At 43.1% G+C, this 20237-nt stretch overlaps 1 protein-coding gene across 4 annotated transcripts in view; it reads right to left on the bottom strand.

Moving 5' to 3' along the window:
- ROBO3 (roundabout guidance receptor 3) overlaps positions 1–20237 on the bottom strand; it is a 228409-nt gene that overhangs the window by 13542 nt on the left and 194630 nt on the right. For all 4 annotated transcript variants that reach the window (XM_039356471.1, XM_039356472.1, XM_039356470.1 and 1 more), the window contains 8 exons: positions 13050–13131; positions 12245–12413; positions 7373–7539; positions 6399–6520; positions 6038–6254; positions 1424–1548; positions 975–1146; positions 85–279 (listed from right to left, as the gene is read on the bottom strand). In XM_039356471.1, coding sequence (XP_039212405.1) covers positions 85–279; positions 975–1146; positions 1424–1548; positions 6038–6254; positions 6399–6520; positions 7373–7539; positions 12245–12413; positions 13050–13131 — 1249 coding nt within the window. The remainder of the gene's footprint in view (positions 1–84; positions 280–974; positions 1147–1423; positions 1549–6037; positions 6255–6398; positions 6521–7372; positions 7540–12244; positions 12414–13049; positions 13132–20237) is intronic.

Below are 20237 nucleotides of genomic sequence, written 5' to 3' on the forward strand. Positions count from 1 at the left end.
GATCTGGTATAACGACAACCAGCCTACACGCTTTCTTAAGAATGCCAGAGTGGGGAGGTGGTAATAAAGATGAGCCTAACTTGCCTGTATAGTGGCTCATCTCCTTTCTCTTCTTCCGACGACAATAGATCCACACACTGAAGCACATGAGAATGACCCAGCAGGCTCCTCCGATGCCAGCAATGAAAGCTGGTTGCTTCACTACACCTGTGATCTGCTCAGCAAGGCTCACACTATCCCCATTGTCCATAGGGACAGTATCCTGGTCTGGTAGGGGTTCTGCAGTAAACATGGAAGGCAAAGGCATTTGCAGTCAGAAGAAGCACAGGTCTTCTGTGAAGTTAATTCTGCAGCGAGGATGGTAACCACGTTGAAGATTGCAGTTTTCTTACACATAAAATTAGCATATCAAGGAAAGAGCCTTGTTTCTTATTAATTTTCTTTCTGGTAGGAACAGTGTTTGCATGGAAGAACTCTCAATCATGTGAGTCTCTACTTTCACTGTTCTAAAATAGCAAACTGTTGTTCTATTGTTCAGGCAATGTGGCAAATGTGTCTGACACTTCCTTACATGCTACAGCATTTTATCACTTTTCTTATATTTTGGGGTCATCTGTCTCCTGTTTCAGAACTAAAGTTATGAAACACTTGCAAGGGGGAGTTTTCAAGATGGTTTATTTTTGAGTAAACGTATTTAAGAAGACCTTGAATACCATTCAACCATATAAAAGCAGGAAAGTAATAGTGGTGGATATATATATATATTAATCATTGTCTTCTTCATTATAATACATCAATTTCTTAGAGGCCATCACTGAACAGACTGTCTCTTGTTCATAGGACAGCTGTACCTTTGAAGATGTTCAGGTGTGCTGTAGAGCCTCCCCAGGGATCCACATGGTTGGACAGGATTGTATGGAAATAGATCCTCTTTTCCCCCACTGTGAACATATGAAGGAATCCTGAATACTCACTGATCTGTATGGTGACCGGGGCGCTCCTTACTCCGATGCCAGCACTAGTGGCAGCAGCAACCTCTGTGCGGTAGATCATGCCAGGGATTAGCCCCATCAAAACTGTGGAATGCATTGTGCCATCCACTGTCTTATTAATGTGATAGCGAGACTCATTTCCCAAACACCAAACCTGTGCAGAAGAGGGAGAAGACCATAGTGCTGAAGAAAACATACCCTGCAAAAAAACCCTAGCTGCTTATTACTGGATTGCAGAATCTACCATAGCAAAAAAATTGTGCATTGGCCAGGGAGTTGGACAAGATAATCTACAATGCACATCCCGACTCTATGATAATATATTCCCATCTTCTGTGATCATCAGATGTCCAAAGAACTTCAGATTTGTTCTTTTTTGGGGTGTCCCTCATTGCAAAAGTTGTCAAGGATATTCAGAGAATCCATCTTACCCGATAATCTTGGATGATCCCGTTTTGTTCTCCAGGTGGAGGAGGCTCCCAGGATACGCTTATACTAGTACTGTTGCTGGTTCCCACGGTCACAACAGAAACTCCTTGAGGTGGAGCACTAGGAACTGGCCAAGAGGAAAGAAATTTCTTGCTCAGAATCAACTGATAAAGATAGCAACTATTGCAGCTTCCAGAATGGGACCTTTAGGCCCCTACCCTTGGCCACGCCTCCTTCTCCTCAAGCCTCCCATCTCTGCCCATTTGCCTCCAGCGTACCTCCTTGGCTAGACTGCCCTCGCCCATTCTCCCTGGCTAATGGGCCTCTGGCCCTTTGCCTTGCACCCTTTGGCCTGGACCTTTCACCGAGGCTCCCTTTGTCCCGGGCCTTTGGCCACATGGGATGGTTAGCCACCATCCAATCAGATGGGTGGCAGGCAGCAGCCCTGTTGCTCTCAGGGAGGCAGTGTGCAATGGGCGATCACAGGGTTGTGCTGTGGAGCAGCAGGTGAACGGCAGGGCTGATGCAGCTTCTCCGATTGAGGAGGGGAGAAGCCTAGCATGGGGCAGGAAGGGGGAGAAGCCTGGTGTGGGGCAGCAGGCCAACTTCCTGTTCAGTGTGAGGCCGGAGTCCAGGAGCAGAGGCAATGAAGGGTGGAAGAAAAAAAGGAAGCCGGTGTCCTGCAGGCTTTTTTTTTTAAGCTGCCAGAGGCTTCAGGCAGAGAGGGCAACAAGTAGGCAGCAGTGGACGGGAGCTTCCCATTTTGACCCCTCCTGCCTGTCGTTACCTCTATGCCTGGACTCCAAGCCTGAGTCTACTCTTCTACAGCTTCCACTTGTGAAGCTACCCCAAGAAGTGTCAGGACATACTGGCTGAGTTTTTAATACAACACTAAGTTTTGGTATGGATTTGCTTGGTTTTCGCTAAACAGAAAACCGAGGAGCGTCTGGTTTTTATTGCAGATGAGAAATTCACGGCAGAAATGGAGAAGCTATCATTATGAACACAAAGGGTGTCAAAGTCAGTGCTTGGCTGCAACACCAACCTGTTAAGTTTAAGGCAAATCTCTTAACATTGCAGTGATCCAAGTCTTATTTTCCAACTCCAGAAACAGAGGAAGCAGAATCCGAACAGCTCTCTGTAGAGCAGTGGTTCTCAACCTGTGGGTCGAGACCCCATTTGGGGTCAAACGACCATTTCACGGGGGTCGCCAAACAACGCAGTCCGCCATTTTTCCTCCCTTTTCCTTAGCTGTGCTACTCCCTTTTATTCTATTGGCTTTTGAAAGCCAATAGAATGGACTCTCTTGAATAGAGTCTAATTCTATTGGCTTTCAAAAGCCAATAGGAATTGTCCAGGCTGTCTCTGCCCTGCTGAGCCCGCCAAAAGTCCCATTCTGCAAACGGTGCTGCACCAGTTGAGTAGTCCTCGACTTATGACCGGTTGGGGGTCGTGGCATTAAAAAGGTTGAGAACCACTGCTGTAGAGCATCTTGTAACATTTTTTTTTAAAAAAGCATTGTGGGAGACTGGAATCCTAAAACTGGAACTAATAGTATCTGCATTAATGGGATAATTTGGCTTCAATATACAAACTAAAGCAGGAGACAGACTAATAGAGATCTCCTGAGGAAATTCAATGTTCACAGAAAATACCTTCTTCCAATAGCCTGAAAGATTACTTTACACATGGACATTACTCAGTGGATAACCCCAAAATCAAATTTACTACATACTCTGCAAGCTGAGATGGAGAGGAGCTATTCAATCAGCAAAAACAAGATTTGGTATTGCCTGTGGCTAGCATATGAACTCCTCCTTGCAACTTAATTCATCAGACAGACAAGATATTATCTCAGTAATATTCAATGAGATTATACAGCAAAGGTAAAGCATATATTAAATGGATTAGAACTGATAAATAGAGTGCCTGAAGAACTCTGGGTGAAACCTTGTGACATCACCAAAAACAAAGCCAGAGAAACATATTGAAATGCAAAAAGCAAAAGAGGGTGAAATTGCTGTCTGCTAATATGTTGAAAACCGAAGAAACAAAAGGCAACAGAGGCAGAAAGAAATTTGTGTAACTAAATGCTACATTCCAGAGAACAATACAAAGAGACAGTGAATTATATCTACACTGGCCTGCAAAGAAATTAAGAATAACAGTAAATGAGAAGGACAAGACATTTGAGAAAATGATAGAAATTGGGGAAAATTTTAATACAAAGTGGTCATAACAAAAGACAAAGATGTAAAGAAGTTAAAAAGAAGAGGTGGCAGAAATATATAGAAAAAAATACATGGAAAAAGAGTTGCAGATGTACAAGATGGGTTCAGAACAGGTAAAGGCACCTGAGACCACATAGGTGGAAAATGGAAAAAAAGACGAGAGAGTCTTCCCCCCCACCATTTATTTATGTATTTACCTATTTATCACATTTAAAATAAAAAGTAACTCTGGGCAATGTTTTAGGCAGAATAGGAAGCTGAGTTCACCAATGTCTTTAGGAGTCATTCACAATTTTGGGGGGCCTAATGTGTTCCCCAGAGTCACTTTTTATTTTAAATGTGACAAATAAGTAAATACATAAATAAGGGGGGGAGGGTGGAATTGTATCATGACCAGGAATGAACTGAGCATGGACAACTAAATGGTTTAAAATTGGGAAAGGCACCAGGGCTGTATACTATCATTCATTCATTCATTCATTCATTCATTCATTCATTCATTCATTCATTCATTCATTCATTTGAAGGGTCCTTGATGCTTTCTGAGCTTGCTTGTTTTCTTGCATACATTTCATTACCCTAACTAAGTAACATCATCCATGCTAATCACTGATTTGTTTGTTTGTTTGTTTGTTTAATCAAATTTAGAGCTGGCCCATCTTACTCCCAGAGTCCATATAAAATATTATATTTCAATACAAGGAGGCGGTTAAAATAAGGATGGCAATTAAAAGTTTGCAAGCCAGGGGAGAGCCTTTCATATACATTGACTATATCGAAAGAAATACTGGATTGGGAGAGGCAGAAACTGGAATTACAATTGCTGAGAGAAATATCAACCATCTGAGAGGTTCTGATGATATCGCTAGATAGTTGGAAGTGGAGAAAACTTAAGTTAACTCTTTTTTGAAGGTGAAGGAAGCATGTGCAAAACCTGGTCTGCTGCTCGGTATTTAAAAACAACAAACCCATTTAAAATTATGTTAACGGGCAGTGACGACCCAATGCAAATAAACAGAGAAATTGAAGTGGCAACAGACTTTATCTTCTGAGGCTGAAAGATGACATACATACCGGGGAGGTGTTCACGCTTTGCAACTAAATTATATATTGTCAGAGTCAATATTTTCCCAGTTATAACATACAGCGTGAAAGGTAAGACTATCAGAAAAGCTGAATAAAAAATGCATGCTTCTGAACTGTAATGCTGAAGAAGATTGTTGGGGAAATGAATAATTTGCTTTTCTTCGATTGCAAAAATAAGAAATCATTCAAGACAAGATGAAACAAAACCAGAGTGCATGTGGAAATACTAATAATGAAAACAATGCTTATATATTTCGGACGAGCAATGCACAGGCAAGAATTTTAAAAAAAAAAGGCTCAGAAACCTGGAAAAATCAAACTCAATTGAAAAAAAAAAGCCAACAGAAGAGCAGGGAATTGGCTATAAGGCATAAGAATTAAAAAAAAAATGCAATTCCTCACTGATAATCCTGGTGGAATGATGTCCTTTGGGAACCTGACATGACTGAACAATCTCAACACATTCTGTGAAGCCAGCCGTTGTGGTTTATCACTTGTGATTTATTTAGTGTGTTGTGCTATCCTGACCAATTTCAATTCCTTAAAACAACCCCCAACCTTGAACAGAGTTCTCTTTTTTTCCTGCTGATGGGCTTTCTGTAGATTGACCAAGCAGAAGTTCCTATTAGGCAGAAGATATAACTGCTTCATCAATGCATGTTAACTTTATAAATCAAGACCATATACTTCGGTTCTCTTAAAAATTAAGGCGAAATGGACTTTTTTTTTTTTTTTGCCTGTTGAAAGGAAGACAGTTTGGGTGGGAACAGAAAAGGGAGGCTATGGAAAGTGATCATTTTAGTGTTTTGTAAGCCACCTTGAAGATAATTAAATCAAAGGGCCAACATTTGATCGATCACTTTTTCAATCAGGCAGGAAGCAAATATTTCATTATTGCTAATAGATGAAGTGGCCCTGAGAATCCTAATTCTGTGAGATATACTGCATTTTACAAAAACAGCCCAGAGTTCTCCCAATCCCTTCTACCAATGTTAACAATCACCAGTCATGAAATTGTTCACTGGGAAACTTATTCCTTTCCTTATTTCTATCTTACAACCAACACAGCATTCAGAATTTGTGTCTCTAAAGAAAAGAAGCTTATAGTTCTAATGGTGCTGAGTTAGACACAAAAAATTGACAGTGATACAGAACACAGTGAGAAATACCAAAATTATCAAAATGGTTACGTTGAAGTAAAGAGCAAAGCCCAATATCCACATGACCATCGAAACCAATGGTAACAGGAAGTCAGGGATGACTCAGGCTTAAAGATAGCAGTTTCCTTTTCCTACAAACCTTCTTCTGGGGTGCGCACAAGAAGCACCTCACTATCCATGCCCTGGAACTCATCAAAATATGGACGGATCTTGACCTCATATTCTTGACCTTTGCGTAGGTCTACTAAGACGGTGTTCCGTTCAGCAGGTGACTTCACATCCTGCATCAGCCAAGCACTGTTCTTGGGCCGGTACATTACCCGATAACCTTGGATGAATTGAGCCTGGCGATCCACCTGAATGAAATCAAGACAGAGCATTCATTGTATGACACCCACTGCTGGGTCAATGCTTTTCCTGTGTAAGATCCCATTTCTTCCTCTTGCTATTGGTCCTGATGATGTCATTTCAAGAAAAAATATGAGCTTATTAATACTCACAGTCCAGGTTACTTGGATGGTGGTGGAAGTGAGGACAATGGGATCTTGGAGCTGAATTACCACATTCCCAAGTTCCCGTTGCACCTGTCGGTGGTCGACTCCTTGTCTGGTAGGACTCACATCTATAAAAAAAAAAACACATCCACAAATGATATACTGGATGATCCTTTTTGCAACAAGACCAACATAAAGTATCCAGAACATAAAACAGAACCAATGATGACCAAGCTGTAGATATGCATATGTCTGTAAAGTTTGTTTCTATGTTTTACTGGATACTTAGCAACTTCAAGAGTTACAAACATGTTTTTGTAGAAGAGTTCAATCTGAGTTAGGCCAACTGAGCTTTTTATGGAAGGCTTGTAGAGCTACAGATGTACAACTGGAGATTATAAGCCATGAACTCTTCTCAACTATGGTTCCGAGAGGGTTTTCTCAAAAAGTATCCTGAAAGGCATAAGAGGGCTGAGGACTAAAGTAGAAGACAGCGTCTATCATTTGAGTAGATTTGCCGACTTCTCTACAATTACTTGGAGGACTGCAGAATAAAACTAAGAAGAAAAAAGCTCTACCCACTGCATTTGCACAGCTTCTGATTCTGTATAACAACCATGAAATAAATCTTTTATTTCTCTGTTTCACGTGTGGAATAAAAACCTATCGCAATCGCAGTGGAATTCAAAATGGGGCCTTGATCAATCTTTTAATCCCTATCACAAACGTCCATTGGTTACTATCTGACTCCCTTCACACATACATCAAGCCAGGGTTAGTTTTAGCCATGATTTTCTAAATCCCTTCATAATTACCTGGATTCACCCAACATGCATGCTCATGCAAAGCCTCATGGCTGGATCATCTTCCCATGCTAAACCCAAACCAAATAAATGACATTATGGCTTAATACACTGCATCCACCGCAGCTCATGTCAGATCCACCCCTCATTCAACACAGTGCCAGGTGGGAAACTCACCTTGTGTACGAACTGGCTCTGAGACAGGGCTAGGATCACTGAGCCCATAGGAGTTGACAGCTCGTACAAGGAAGAGGTAAATGGTGTTTGGATTCAAGCCACTGACCGTATGCTTTTCCAGCTTGACGTCATCTGCCACGGTTTGCCATGTGCTGCCTGAAGACTGACTGCAATGGGACAGAGTTCAAAAAGGAAGAAAGAGACAGCACAGGCTTCACGGTATGCCCTTGGCTTCTGATTTAGCTGATGCAGCAGCAGCCTGATTCAACAACAGCCTGATTTAGCGAAACTCAGAGGCAGAGAGGTCCACCAGCAGAGTCTGATATATATACACACCTAACAGTGCCCTACAGCTTACTTTGAAGTCAACCAGCAATAGAAATTTACTGTAATTTCATTTAATTAATTTTTATTCATTCTGTTTAGGTTCCACCGGCTCCAAACACTGTATAACTACGAAGATAACACAAGTCAAAAACATAACCAAACAAACAAAATACTGTAAGTAAAAACAGATTACAATAATGGGTGGGACTTTTTATATGTGCCAAGAGTTAGTCCGTAATTTTTCTAATTATGGAATGCAGAAAATTAGTGGTTCCACTACGACAAGACTATTGACAGCCTCTGATATTCTTGCACAGCTATTTGGACTCATGTCACCTCCAAAGTCTCGTGAAGACTGCCTGTTTCTCTGATTATTGAGTTGCCCCAGTAAACCTTGGGTTACCCCCTGGCATTTTAGATTCCCCATGCTGCACCAAAGAAATACAGTGTCAAGGCATTCTGGCAAATTTGAAAGGGCAGTCAGCTTTTAGCTGCTTGCTATGAACATGGCACCTTTTCCTTGATGAGGGACCGTGATGGAGGGTATTAGAAAGAGACCAATTTTTTCTAGATAGTCTCCCCGCCAGCCTTAAAGATCTCAGCAACTGCAGAATGACTTTGCAGTTATAAGCACAGCCTTTTGTAGACACAAAGGAGCAGTAGACGAGATTCCTGTTTGGCTTAAACCGCTCAATTTTAAGATTCAGAAAACTGATTTAGAGTTGCTGCCCACTTTGAGTTTTCAAGGTACAGAATTCGATGGAATTCTGATTGACAGGCTTTTGGCTCAGGTACAAAAGGTAAACAGGGACTTGGCTCCCTAACCCAGTGGTTCTCAACCTTTTTAATGCCGCGACCCCCAACCAGTCGTAAGTCGAGGACTACTCAACCGGTCGTAAGTCGAGGACTACTCAACTGGTGCAGCACCGTTTGCAGAATGGGACTTTTGGCGGGCTCAGCAGGGCAGAGACAGCCTGGACAATTCCTATTGGCTTTTGAAAGCCAATAGAATTAGACTCTATTCAAGAGAGTCTATTCTATTGGCTTTCAAAAGCCAATAGAATAAAAAGGGAATAGCACAGCTAAGGAAAAGGGGGAAAAAATGGCGGACTGCGTTGTTTGGTGACCCCCGTGAAATGGTGGTTCAACCCCAAATGGGGTCCCGACCCACAGGTTGAGAACCACTGCCCTAACCCAATCTATTCTCCCTGCAATCAGAAAAAAATCTATTTTTGAGCCTTTTGGCTCTGCTTCAAGGAGGTGCAATTTTTTTGGGTAGCCTTCAAATGGGATGCGGGAACAATGGAGCGATACGTGCCATGCTGGATACTAGAAAGAGATGAACCAGAATGCAAGACCAGGACACTTTCAACGCTCAGAATGGGACAGCTCTGAATTCAGATTGGCTCTGAATTCTAAACGAAACACGCAGAGGCTCAGGTCCATGTTAAAGAGGACCTGTAGCAGATGGCACGCTGCCCCTAGTCTTGTGTTTCCCCGTCCCTTCGTGCATGCTCACATACAAGTCTGGCTTAGTTTGCACAGTGATTTATGATGCAGCAGGTCTACCTCCCTGTTTGCCAAATCTCTTGCCTTATGTGACTTGCTCGGCCACCTGCGCTTCCCCCCCAAAACTCCCCATCCAGAACAGACGGCTCTCATTAGGTAAGCTGTGCAAAGCACATGAAAAAAGAAGAGTTTTCCTTGCTACACACATCCCTTGGTTACTCAGCTGCAGGGAGGCAGAATCCGAACAAGCCATGCGGTGTAGTGTGTCATGGGCAGGAATCACAAACAGAAGCTTAATACGGACTTATCAGGGGAGGAAACCGATGGTCTTGGAATGTACTGACAGCAAAAAATTTACGCAGCTGCCTGGATCTGCTCTCCTGCCCTCTGAAAAACTAGCTTAAGACACAACTGATAGATCAGGGAAGAAGGAGGAGGAGGAGGAGGAGAAGAAAGAAAGAAAGAAAGAAAGAAAGAAAGAAAGAAAGAAAGAAAGAAAGAAAGAAAGAAAACCAATCATATTTTTATAAAGCTAAGTCTTCCTTATCAGGTGAAAGGTAGCAATCACAGGTAGTCCTCAAGTTACAACCACAATGGAGCCCAACATTTATGTTGCTAAGTGAAACGTTGGTCAGGCGAGTTTTGCCCCATTTTATGAATTTTCTTACCACAATTGTTAACTGAATCATTGCGTTTGTTAATAACACGATTGTTAAGTGAATCCGGTTTCCCCATAGACTTTGCTTTGCCAGAAGGTCGCAAAAGGAGATTACGTGACCCCGCAAAAGGGGATCACGTGACCCCACAAAAGGGGATCACATGATCCCAGGACCCTGCAACTGTTGTAAATAGGAGTCAGTTGCCAAGCGTCTGAATTTTGATCACGTGACCACGGGGATGCTGCAACGGTCGTAAGTGTAAAAAATGGTCATAAGTCTCTTTTTGCAATGCCGTTGTAACTTTGAATGGTCACTAAACGTTGTAAGTTGAGGACTACCTGTGCCGCTCTTGAATAATATAGAACAGGGACATCTGACTTGACTTGGTTTGTGCTTCTTGATGTTAGGGTAAACTCCACTGCTTAAAAAATGGGTAATATTCATAATAATAATAATAATAAATCCTTTATTGTCAAAGTACAACGTGTACAATGAGACTGGCTGAGCCTCCCTTTGTGCACCCCCCCATCACAACTCACAGGGACAACAAACAGTCTTATTGCACCATGTGAACTTATTGTACAACGCGCCGGCCCTGCAAGTCTGTCATACATGGAGTTATTTCCCATTCAGGAGTCTGACAGCCCAGGGGTAGAAACTGTTATTCAGCCTATTGGTGCGGCTGACTATGCTTCTACATCTCCTACACCAGTGATGGCGAACCTTTTAGAGATTGAGTGCCCAAACTACAACCCAAAACCCACTTATGCATTGCCGAGTGCCGGGTGGGTGTGGCCCATTGGGTGGGCGTGGCCCATTGGGTGGGCGTGGCTATGGTGGTAACGGCAGACTGGGTGGGACTAAAAAGTTCAATCAATCAATTCTAACTTTGCAAGATCTTTTTTTTTCCCCCCGCAAGAAGTTGAAATTGACTGATTGAACCTTTTTTTTTTTTTTGCACACGGCGGCGGAGGCCTAAAGCGAAAAGGTTTTATAAAACCCAGCTGAAGGCCCAGGACTGGGGCGACGGTGTGCGTGCCCACAGAGAGGGCTCTGAGTGCCGCCTCTGGCACCCGTGCCATAGGTTCGCCACTACTGTCCTACACGATGGTAGGAGAGTAAAAAGGTGCTGACCAGGGTGTGAGTCATCCCTGAGGATTTTCCTAAGGCAGCGGGCCCTAGCGATGGCATCTAGTGGTGTCAGGGGACAGCCCACGATGTTTTGTGCTGTGCTCACCACCCTCTGAATATTGCATTTTGAATATTTTGACAGTGTGCTGGATAGAGAGAGCAGAGCTAAGAGAAGCTTAAATTAAATTTACAGTTCAGCAAGGTTCAGCTTTTTGCAATGAGAATTCTAATTCTGGCCCAGAGCAATACGTGATAAAAAAAAAGAATAAAATAAGGAAAGCAGTGGTTTCTCCCCGTTCTCCCATCTTTGCAGCACAATTTCATGTTCTTTTGTTGACCGGAACAAAACAAAATCCTGACTCTGTTTTATCACCTCCGTCAAGGGGCTGCCAGCCCAACAGGAGTTATAAGATTGCTTGACCCGTGGGCTGAGGGGAGATGGAGAACTCCTTTTATTACCCAAGATCCCATTACACGGCTGAAAGCAGCAGAGCAAAGTTAAAAATGTGTTTTTTCCTCTCCCTTCTCCCTCCTTTTTCCCTCTTCTCATCCAGCCAGCTGCTAGGGAGGAACAGATTGTTCTTACTGGAGATCTGAACTAATCATTAGCGGAAGAATTTGTGAAGTCATACCACAGATGACATGTCATTAGGCCAAGGGCTGTAGATTGCCTAGCCCCGAACAAATGGATTAACTCTTTTATTTATTAGATTTTTATCCCACCTTTATTACTTTATTACTTTACTACCTTTTATCAGGTACTTTTACTACCTTTTATCCCACATTTATTACTTTATTACCTGTGCCGCTCTTGAATAATATAGAACAGGGACATCTGACTCAGGCAGCAAACATACCTAATGCTCCTTCCTTCAACAACAGCCCTGTGAGGTGGGTTGGCCTGAGAGAGAGTAACTAGCCCAAAGTCACCCAGCTGGCTTTCATGCCTAAGCCAGAACTAGAACTCACAGTTCTCCTGGTGACTGGCCCAAAGTCACCAGCCAGCTTTCATGTCTAAGGTGGGACTAGAACTCACAGTCTCCTGGTGACTGACCCAAAGTCTCCAAGCCCACTTTCATGCCTAAGATGGGACTAGAACTCACAGACTCCTAGTTTCAAGACCAGCACCTTAACCACTATACTAAACTAGCTCTCCAGTTTTTTTTTCATTCTGAAATTGCCCAACTGTCTGCTTCATGCCCAACAGTATTTGGAGAAAGAACTCTCAAGAAATTCTGTGAGTTACCTGAAGGCTTCGATAATGTATGAGCTGATAGGAGCACCCCCATCCCCAGGGTTTGGCTTCCAGATCAAAGCAACACTGTTTTTGGTGACATCTGTGACCAGGGGAGCTGAAGGTGGACCTGGAAGCAGGTTAGGCTCTGGAAGGTGCATCTGGAGATCTACTCCATTCGCTGGAAAAACAAATGTAGAGGATGAAGAGAACATTAGCCAGAAGGCCTTCAAGCAACACTGATCAAATCGGCTACAGAGGGTCTTTGTGGATAGTGGGCTGAATTTAGCCTTGTGCACCCTGTGGCCACCCAACGCATTTTATATTTGCAAAGTAAAAAATGCACAATCTAGAAGAGAGGTCCCCACCCTTGGCGACTTTAAGACTTGTAGACTTCAATTCCCAGAATTCCCCAGCCACCATGTCCACAGGTTTTAAATTTGCCACGGTTGGACAACCTGGATTAAAGTCAAACTAGATCTGCATTTCATGCAGAACTTTTAAAAAATTGGGAGTGCCTTCACAATTGGGAGCAGCCACTTAGGACAACTTCATTCTCTCTCAACTATGGCCTGAAGAACCAAATCCTGTCTTGGTCCTGGTGTCAGTTGCGTATCCCTCCCTGGCCTTATGCATTTATTTTGAGAAGAAATCCAATAATGTCAATTGGGTTTAAGATTTTTCAGTGCTTCTGAAGATTCACCCCCCCCCCCGCCTTTCGTACCCCAGCATTCACAGAACAAGCATAGCAAATATGAAGTCCCAAGTAAACCAACTCCCACCCATCTCCACTCAAGGGGCCCTGCAAATGACTCACCTTGCACTGCCAGAAAGCCACTCCACCTGGTTTCACCAGTCGAGCTTGTAGCAATGCAAACATACAGCCCAGAATCAGAGGTCTGAAAGATGCCAAGGAGAGCAGCTGTTATCCCTTTCTGCTCACAGCAGTTGTGGGTGCATGGAGGTTTTTTTTTTTTTTTGCTTTCAGGAAAAAAGCCATAAAATTGGGTGCAGCTCATTTAACAACCACCTGATTTAGCAATGGAAATTCAGATCCCACTTGTGGCCATAAGTTTAGAACAAGCTGACATCTCCCTGTTCCTTTCTGCATGAAGCTTTTGCTCTCTGAAATGGAGTTGTGAAGCACACATAAGAATACAATGTCATGGGGCAGTGATGGTGAACCTTTTAGAGACCAAGTGCCCAAACTGCAACCCAAAACCTACTTATGCATCGTCAAGTGCCGGGTGGGTGCCGGGTGGCCCATTGGCTGGGTGTGGCCCATTGGCTGGGTGTGGCCCATTGGGTGGGCATGGCCCATTGGCTGGGTGTAGCCCATTGGGTGGGCATGGCTGCGGTGGTAACGGAAGACTGGGTGGGACTAAAAAGTTCAATCAATCAATTCCAACTTTGCAAGATCTTTTTTTCCCGCGAGAAGTTGAAATTGACTGAACCTTTTTTTTTTTTTGCACATGGCGACAGAGGCCTAAAGCAAAATGTTTTTATAAAACCCAGCTGAAGGCCTAGGACTGGGGCAATGGCGTGCGTGCCCACAGAGAGGGCTCTGAGTGCCGCCTCTGCCACCTGTGCCATAGGTTCGCCACCACTGTCATGGGGTGTCATAAAAATATGCTGGCAGAGGGGCAAACATCTCCCCAAAGGATTCCTGCACCCTACTTTTACACAGAATGGGGAGGACTCACTGTTCCCCAGGCACATCGATCCACATTGGAATTTTCACATTCAAATGCTCATATACCAACAGGAATAGCAGACTTATATACAGCTTCACGGTGCTTTACAGCTCTCTCTAAGCAAGTTACAGAGTCATCAAATTGCCCCCAACAATCTGGGTCCTTGTCTTACCAACCTCGGAAGGATGGAAGCCTGAGTCAACCTTGAACCGTTCAGGATCGAACGCCTGGCTGTGGGCAGTGAGTTAGCCTGCAATGCTGCATTCTAACCACTGCGCCACCACGGCTCTTAATAATCTGAAAGGCAGATTAGGAGAATCTGCGTTTATGTGCCAAAATCTGCAAGATGGAAAGATGTGTTGCCATGACTGAAGTCCAAACCCTTTGGTACATACAAGGGTGCAGGTTTTTCAGTTGTGACACTGCAACTGCCATCTTGCAGCTTTTGACTGCTCTCTGTGGAACTGCCAACCATTGGACAACTATTATTTTGGCCTCATTCTATCAATAGGCAACATGGAAGTTCTTCCATTCATCACCTGCCTGTTAGCTTTCATGTTATCCCCTCCATCGCTCTGCCACGACACGGTAATTCTTAGCTCTCTTACCAGACTATTTCTATTTAAAATGTCAGCTCCTTCAGGTATGAGTACAGCTGGAGGAGCTAACATATAAGAATGACAACAACAACAATGGTTCAGTATTAAATTAAAAACTTAAGTCAAAATAAAATCACAGCGGAACAGTTGACAGAACCCATAAATGAAAAAAAAAAAAAATAAAGTGACAGATGGAGAGAGAAGAAAGAAGCTTAACTTTCACAAAAGCTCAGGAAAAGCAGAAGAGTCATTTCTACAATAAGAGGTTGGACTTCTCACCTGAACCTTGGCTGATACTGAGACCGCCTTCATCAACCTGGTACTTTTGGATGATGTTCAGATTGCCGTTGCCCAAACTGACAGAACGCAAACACAACAAAGGGCCCTGCCTGATACTAAATGAAACTCCTGCTCCAGCTAGGCTCGCTCTAACTGGCAGCATTCTGCAGGACCTCTTTCCATATCTCTGATACTTGACCTTCATAATTGGAGCTTCAGAGTCAGAAGCTGGAATCTTCTGGGTACAACTTACAACAGTTCATTTAGTGCAGACATGTCAAACACAAGGCCTGGGGGGGGCCGGATGCAGCCCGCGAAGTGGTTTCATGTGGCCCGTGAAACCATTCTGGAAACAGTGAGGGAACGGCCCCCGCTGCCTTGGCCCTGGCCCAGGCTGGCCGGCCAGGAGCCAATGTACAATTTTGTGGTGGCTATCTATGCTGAAACACATTCAGTTTTAGCTCCATAAGCCCTCCCCCCCCCCGCATGGCCTGAGAGGAACGGTGAGGCTCCTCCAGTGGACCATGCCTTGGCACTTGCCCCGGTCCCACCCCCTTCTGCCAGAGACCCTCAGATCTATCCCACTCCTGCCCAGGCCCCCACAGGCACCCTTGACGCGAACGATGTAGAGCTGGCCACACCGACCCAGTAGGCTGCACCCACCCTGTCCACACCCACCCAGCCCCCTGAGGGCAACCGCAATGCTGATGCTGTGGCCCTCAATGAAATTGAGTTTGACATCCCTGATTTAGTGACTGTTTGAGATTACAACAGCACTGAAAAAAAGGGAGTCATCACCATTATTCACACTTGCTACCTTTGAGGCATCCCCCTGGGTCACGTGATCTGCATAAATATGATTCATATTTATGATGATTGCCCTGCCCTGGAGTCACGTGATCCCCTTTTATGACATTCTGACAAGCAAAGTCAGTGGGGAATCCGGATTCATTTGACAACCGGGTTGCTAACTCAACAATTGCAGTGATTCACTTAACAAAGGTGGCGAAGAAAGGTCGTAAACTGGAGCAAAACTCACATAACAACCTAGAACTAAGGAGAAACTTCCTGACAGTTAGAACAATTAACCAGTGGAACAACCTGCCTCCAGAAGCGGTGAATGCTCCAACACTGGAAGTTTTTAAGAAGAGACTGGATAGCCATTTGTCCGAAATGGTATAGGGTTTCCTGCCTGAGCAGAGGGTTGGATTAGGTGACCTCCAAGATCCCTTCCAACTTTATTATTATTATTATTAGTGCCAGTGAGTGTGAGGTTTGCTCCCTGTATGTACAGTAGCTTAGCAACAGAAATTTTGGGCTCAGTATGGTTGTAAGTCAAGGATTATCTGTATAAAGCATATATATTTACCACCAAGCTATGGTCCCTCCCAATCTTACAATGAGCAAAAGCCAAGAACTAGAGTTTGTGAGCAACTAGTAAAGGAAAGAAACGGGTTGCTTTCATGTCTTCACCTAGTGGGCTCTTGTGTCTTGAGGACCCCTGACTTGCTTTCCTCCATGTATCAGAAGGGCCTGATGAAGACAACTCATCCTGGGGGGGGGGGGCACTAATTCATGTTAGCCTTCCAATCCACCTGACAGTTCTAATTTTTTCCTGGGCAAAGCGCCACAATTGCTATCAAACAATGCTATTAGGTGCTCTGGGACCCAGTTGATGTATTAACCTCCTGACTGACACAATGAAAGCACAAAACTAACGTGAAATATTTCACTCCCTGGTGCCTGCCTGGCATTAATTTTTAAACAAATGTTTAGCATTTGGTCTGTGTTTTGATAAGTAATTCATGAATAACTTTCACATTACCCTGTCACTGTATTTGACTCCAGTGCATGAAAAAGCAGCTTGGACTCACCCAGTTTGGAATCGTTACAAAGAAATGCAATGTGTAATGCTTTGAGGTCTAAATTTTTTTTTACCTAAGATCTTGTAGGGTAGGAGGGATTGTCCCCTTGTCTGGGGGCTTTTACATTACATCTGCCTCAATTCAAGATTCAAATTATGCCACGGGAAAACCAGGTGCTCAGAGCCTCAGCTCACTGGCAGAATCCTTGCTGTACAAGCAGAAGGTTGCAGGTTCAATTTCTGGAATCACTGGCTAAAGAAGAATCGAAATCTTTGTTGCTGCTATTGTTGGGCGTGGTATTTGTGCATCTCTAAGTGGCAACATTTGCATGATGGGTGGAGCCGATGCCAAAGTGGGACAGGGAAGAGCCATCATGGCTGGACTTTTAAAACTGGTAGCAACTGCAACTGATGGAAATTGCCTCAACCTTTAGCTTTGGAAAGCTACTTCTACTTAACGAAGAATGGAGTGAAACACATAACAAATGGCTTGAACCAAATCTAACTGGTTCAGTACGTGTTTATGGGCTGGCTGGAGCCAGGGATATTAGGTGGGTGAAACTGACAGGTCCTTGTGCCATAAGAAGTGTATTCCTTTTCAAAATGCAGCAAAAGTCTTTGTTGGTTTTCCTAACTGAATGAACATCCTGGATGTATCTTCTTGATATGTGGGATCTGGCTCTAGAGGGCCATTGGAGCAGCATGAAAGCAAAATGCTTTGTGGTCCCCACGCTTGCCTTTATGCACAGAATGATTTTTCTGCCCAACTATCAATCTGTTCTATGCTATCAAATTATGTTGATGCATTATATCCATTGCAACGCATTTATAACAGCTGTATGGTTTATAGTCTCCCCCATCTCCCAACGGAATGAGCATCTCTTGGCATCTACAAAACACACACTCACCCACCCCCTTCTTCTGCTTTATTGTAAATATTCATAAATTAACTTATACAGGGGGTGATTATGTGAAAGTGCTGAGAGACTTTGGACTCACTGAATCAGTGAGAAATTGAAACTGTTAACCACGTGTGATTGTAATGCATCAAAATATGCTTCACTGGGGAAAAAGTTAATTTCTGAAAAGAGGTAAACAAGCAAGACACAAACATTTGTCTTGTCAACTGTTAAGATGCTTTTCAACTGGAAGGCACTCCTACAGAAGCATCCCGAGAGCTCTGCCTTTATCGCAGCTTTCCACATGTATTAGAACTCTTATCTACAAGATTTAGCAACTAACATTTCCAACACCACATTGGGCACCATGTCGGTGAAGGTATATATAGATGACAGGGTGTTGACACCGGTTAATGAACATGGTTTTTTGCACCTGACAGGAAAAATATATAACAAAGACTAATTAGAAGAAAGGTCCACCACAGTGGTAACTATTAATAAGAGGCTTTGCTTCTATCTTTTTCCAGGTCTGGGGCTCATTGTTTAATTTCCGGAATGGCTCTCCAAGGTCCTGACATCCTCAGCATTTGGGTTAATAGGCCACAATAATTCAGTTCCAAGATTATGTTTTTCTTCCAAGAAGTGCCTTTTATCAGTTAGGACTACTGGGTGAAAGAACTATCAAAGGAAGTTTATTTTAGCCCAGGGGTCTTCAAAGTTGGCCCTTTCATGACTTGTGGACTTCAACTCCCAGAATTCCTCAGCCAGGCATGCTGGCTGAGGAATTCTGGGAGTTGAACTTCACAAGTCATAAAAGGGTCAGGTTTGAAGACTCCTGTTTTAGCCAATACTTGATTCAACAAGGCAATCAAAACTGAGTCCCTACCCAAAAAGCATAAGACCCACAATCAAAACTGTCTAATGAGACTTCAGGGTCAAAAGTAAACAAGAAACAGATCGAATTCCTCTTTGCAAAATTATTACATCTAGAATCCAGAATGTCAGCCCTGCTATACTAGGTAGAGCCAAGTTCAAACATTGATTATTTCATTGCGGCCCTTGTGATTTTCTGCTGATTGGGCCTAAAGTGTCACGGAAGCTGGATTCATGTGTTGCATTAAAACATAGCTGGAAAGAAACAGAATAGCTTGCTTCAGTCAGCATAGGAAGCCATAAAACATGGCTTTATAAACTGCATTATATATTAAAAATCCAGTTAACATCTAGGATGGGGGTGATCAAGGCCCATGGATATAGGGGATTTTGTTGAAGCTTGCAAAGCTCTTTAAGTATATTATTACTAGAATTCAGCAACCAAAGTATAGTTTTCTCCAATGTGATTTTTCTTTAACACTTAAAATAGGCAAATTAAATCTCTAGGAATGTTTTTAAGAATGTATTTTGTTGTTTGTTTGTTTTTTTTTAAAAAAAGTCACATCCCCAAATATCATTCCAGGAAGCAAAATAACATCCCTCTCTGAACTGAGATATTCCTAGTTTAGAAATTCAGCTTTGAACACAAACCACAAAACAGTAGTATAATTGGCTTGATTCTATCATTGCACTGAGACAATTATGGTTTTCTGAAAAGATTAAAGTAACTGGACAGTAAATACCTCTGGCTGGAGAACCCTGGTTAAAAAGAGTTAATTGCAACTGAGTTCTTGGCAGAAAGTTATGTTATAACTTTGCTCACAATGGCCTTCGCCACAAAATGGCTTTCAGATTCAGCTGCACTGCAAAGGGGTTGATTTGGCAGGCTTTGTTCTTTGTTTACTGATATTTACTTTGTTAAGGATAAGAAAATTGCATTCAGCTGTTTTTTAGCCAGTAAAACAAAGGAATTGCTTATTGCCTGTTAACAACATTAATTTCTTAATAAGTACACAGTAGCTTATGGGCCTATTCTCCCTGTTAGCTTTCAGGAGTATTTAAGAATTCTTTTTCAACTTCTGAACCATGCAATTACAGTCTCCCTTTTACTGAGTAATTTCATTACTGAGCTATTTAGCACAGTTATGAAAGCAAGCAATTTAATCCCTAGCTAGGTTGTAGCATTCAATTACTAGCTGGCTGCTTGTTCACTAGAGAGATTGAAATTTCCCAGATATAAGAAGTCATGATCTGGGAGGAAGAACAGAGGCTTCACAAAATTCCAAAATACTAGAACTGGCTGGAAAGCAGGGGAAGAGCATAATCTCATGTTGATTTGATTGCATAAAAATGGTTATGTCCAATGGTTCACTGGGAGGATAATGGGTTGAAACCAGTGGGAAATCTACCAAGAATATCCTTATGGCAGTTGGGCTACATGATTCCTAAGCTGCACCTTACTCGGTTTGAATTTGGTGTAGCACGTTGGAGGAACCAGAATAGGCATCTGGCATTCAGAGCTGTGCTGCCGCAGTGGTTAGAATGCAGTATTGCAGGCAAACTCTGCCCACAGCCTGGAGTTCGATCCTAATAGGGCTCAAAGTTGACTCAGTCTTCTGTCCTTCTGAGGTCAGTAAAATGAGGACTCAAACTGTTGGGGGGAGGCAATATGCTGACATTGTAAACTGCCTAGAGCAGGGGTATCAAACTTGCAATGTCACATGACGTGTTGTGACATATCATGACTTTTTTTCCATTGCCGGCAGTGGGGTAGGTGAGGTTTCAGCATGATGCATC

The sequence above is a fragment of the Crotalus tigris genome, unplaced genomic scaffold (genome assembly GCF_016545835.1).
Source record: "Crotalus tigris isolate CLP2741 ecotype Arizona unplaced genomic scaffold, ASM1654583v1 scf7180000018825.4774228, whole genome shotgun sequence".
In the NCBI taxonomy this organism is placed as follows: domain Eukaryota; kingdom Metazoa; phylum Chordata; class Lepidosauria; order Squamata; family Viperidae; genus Crotalus; species Crotalus tigris.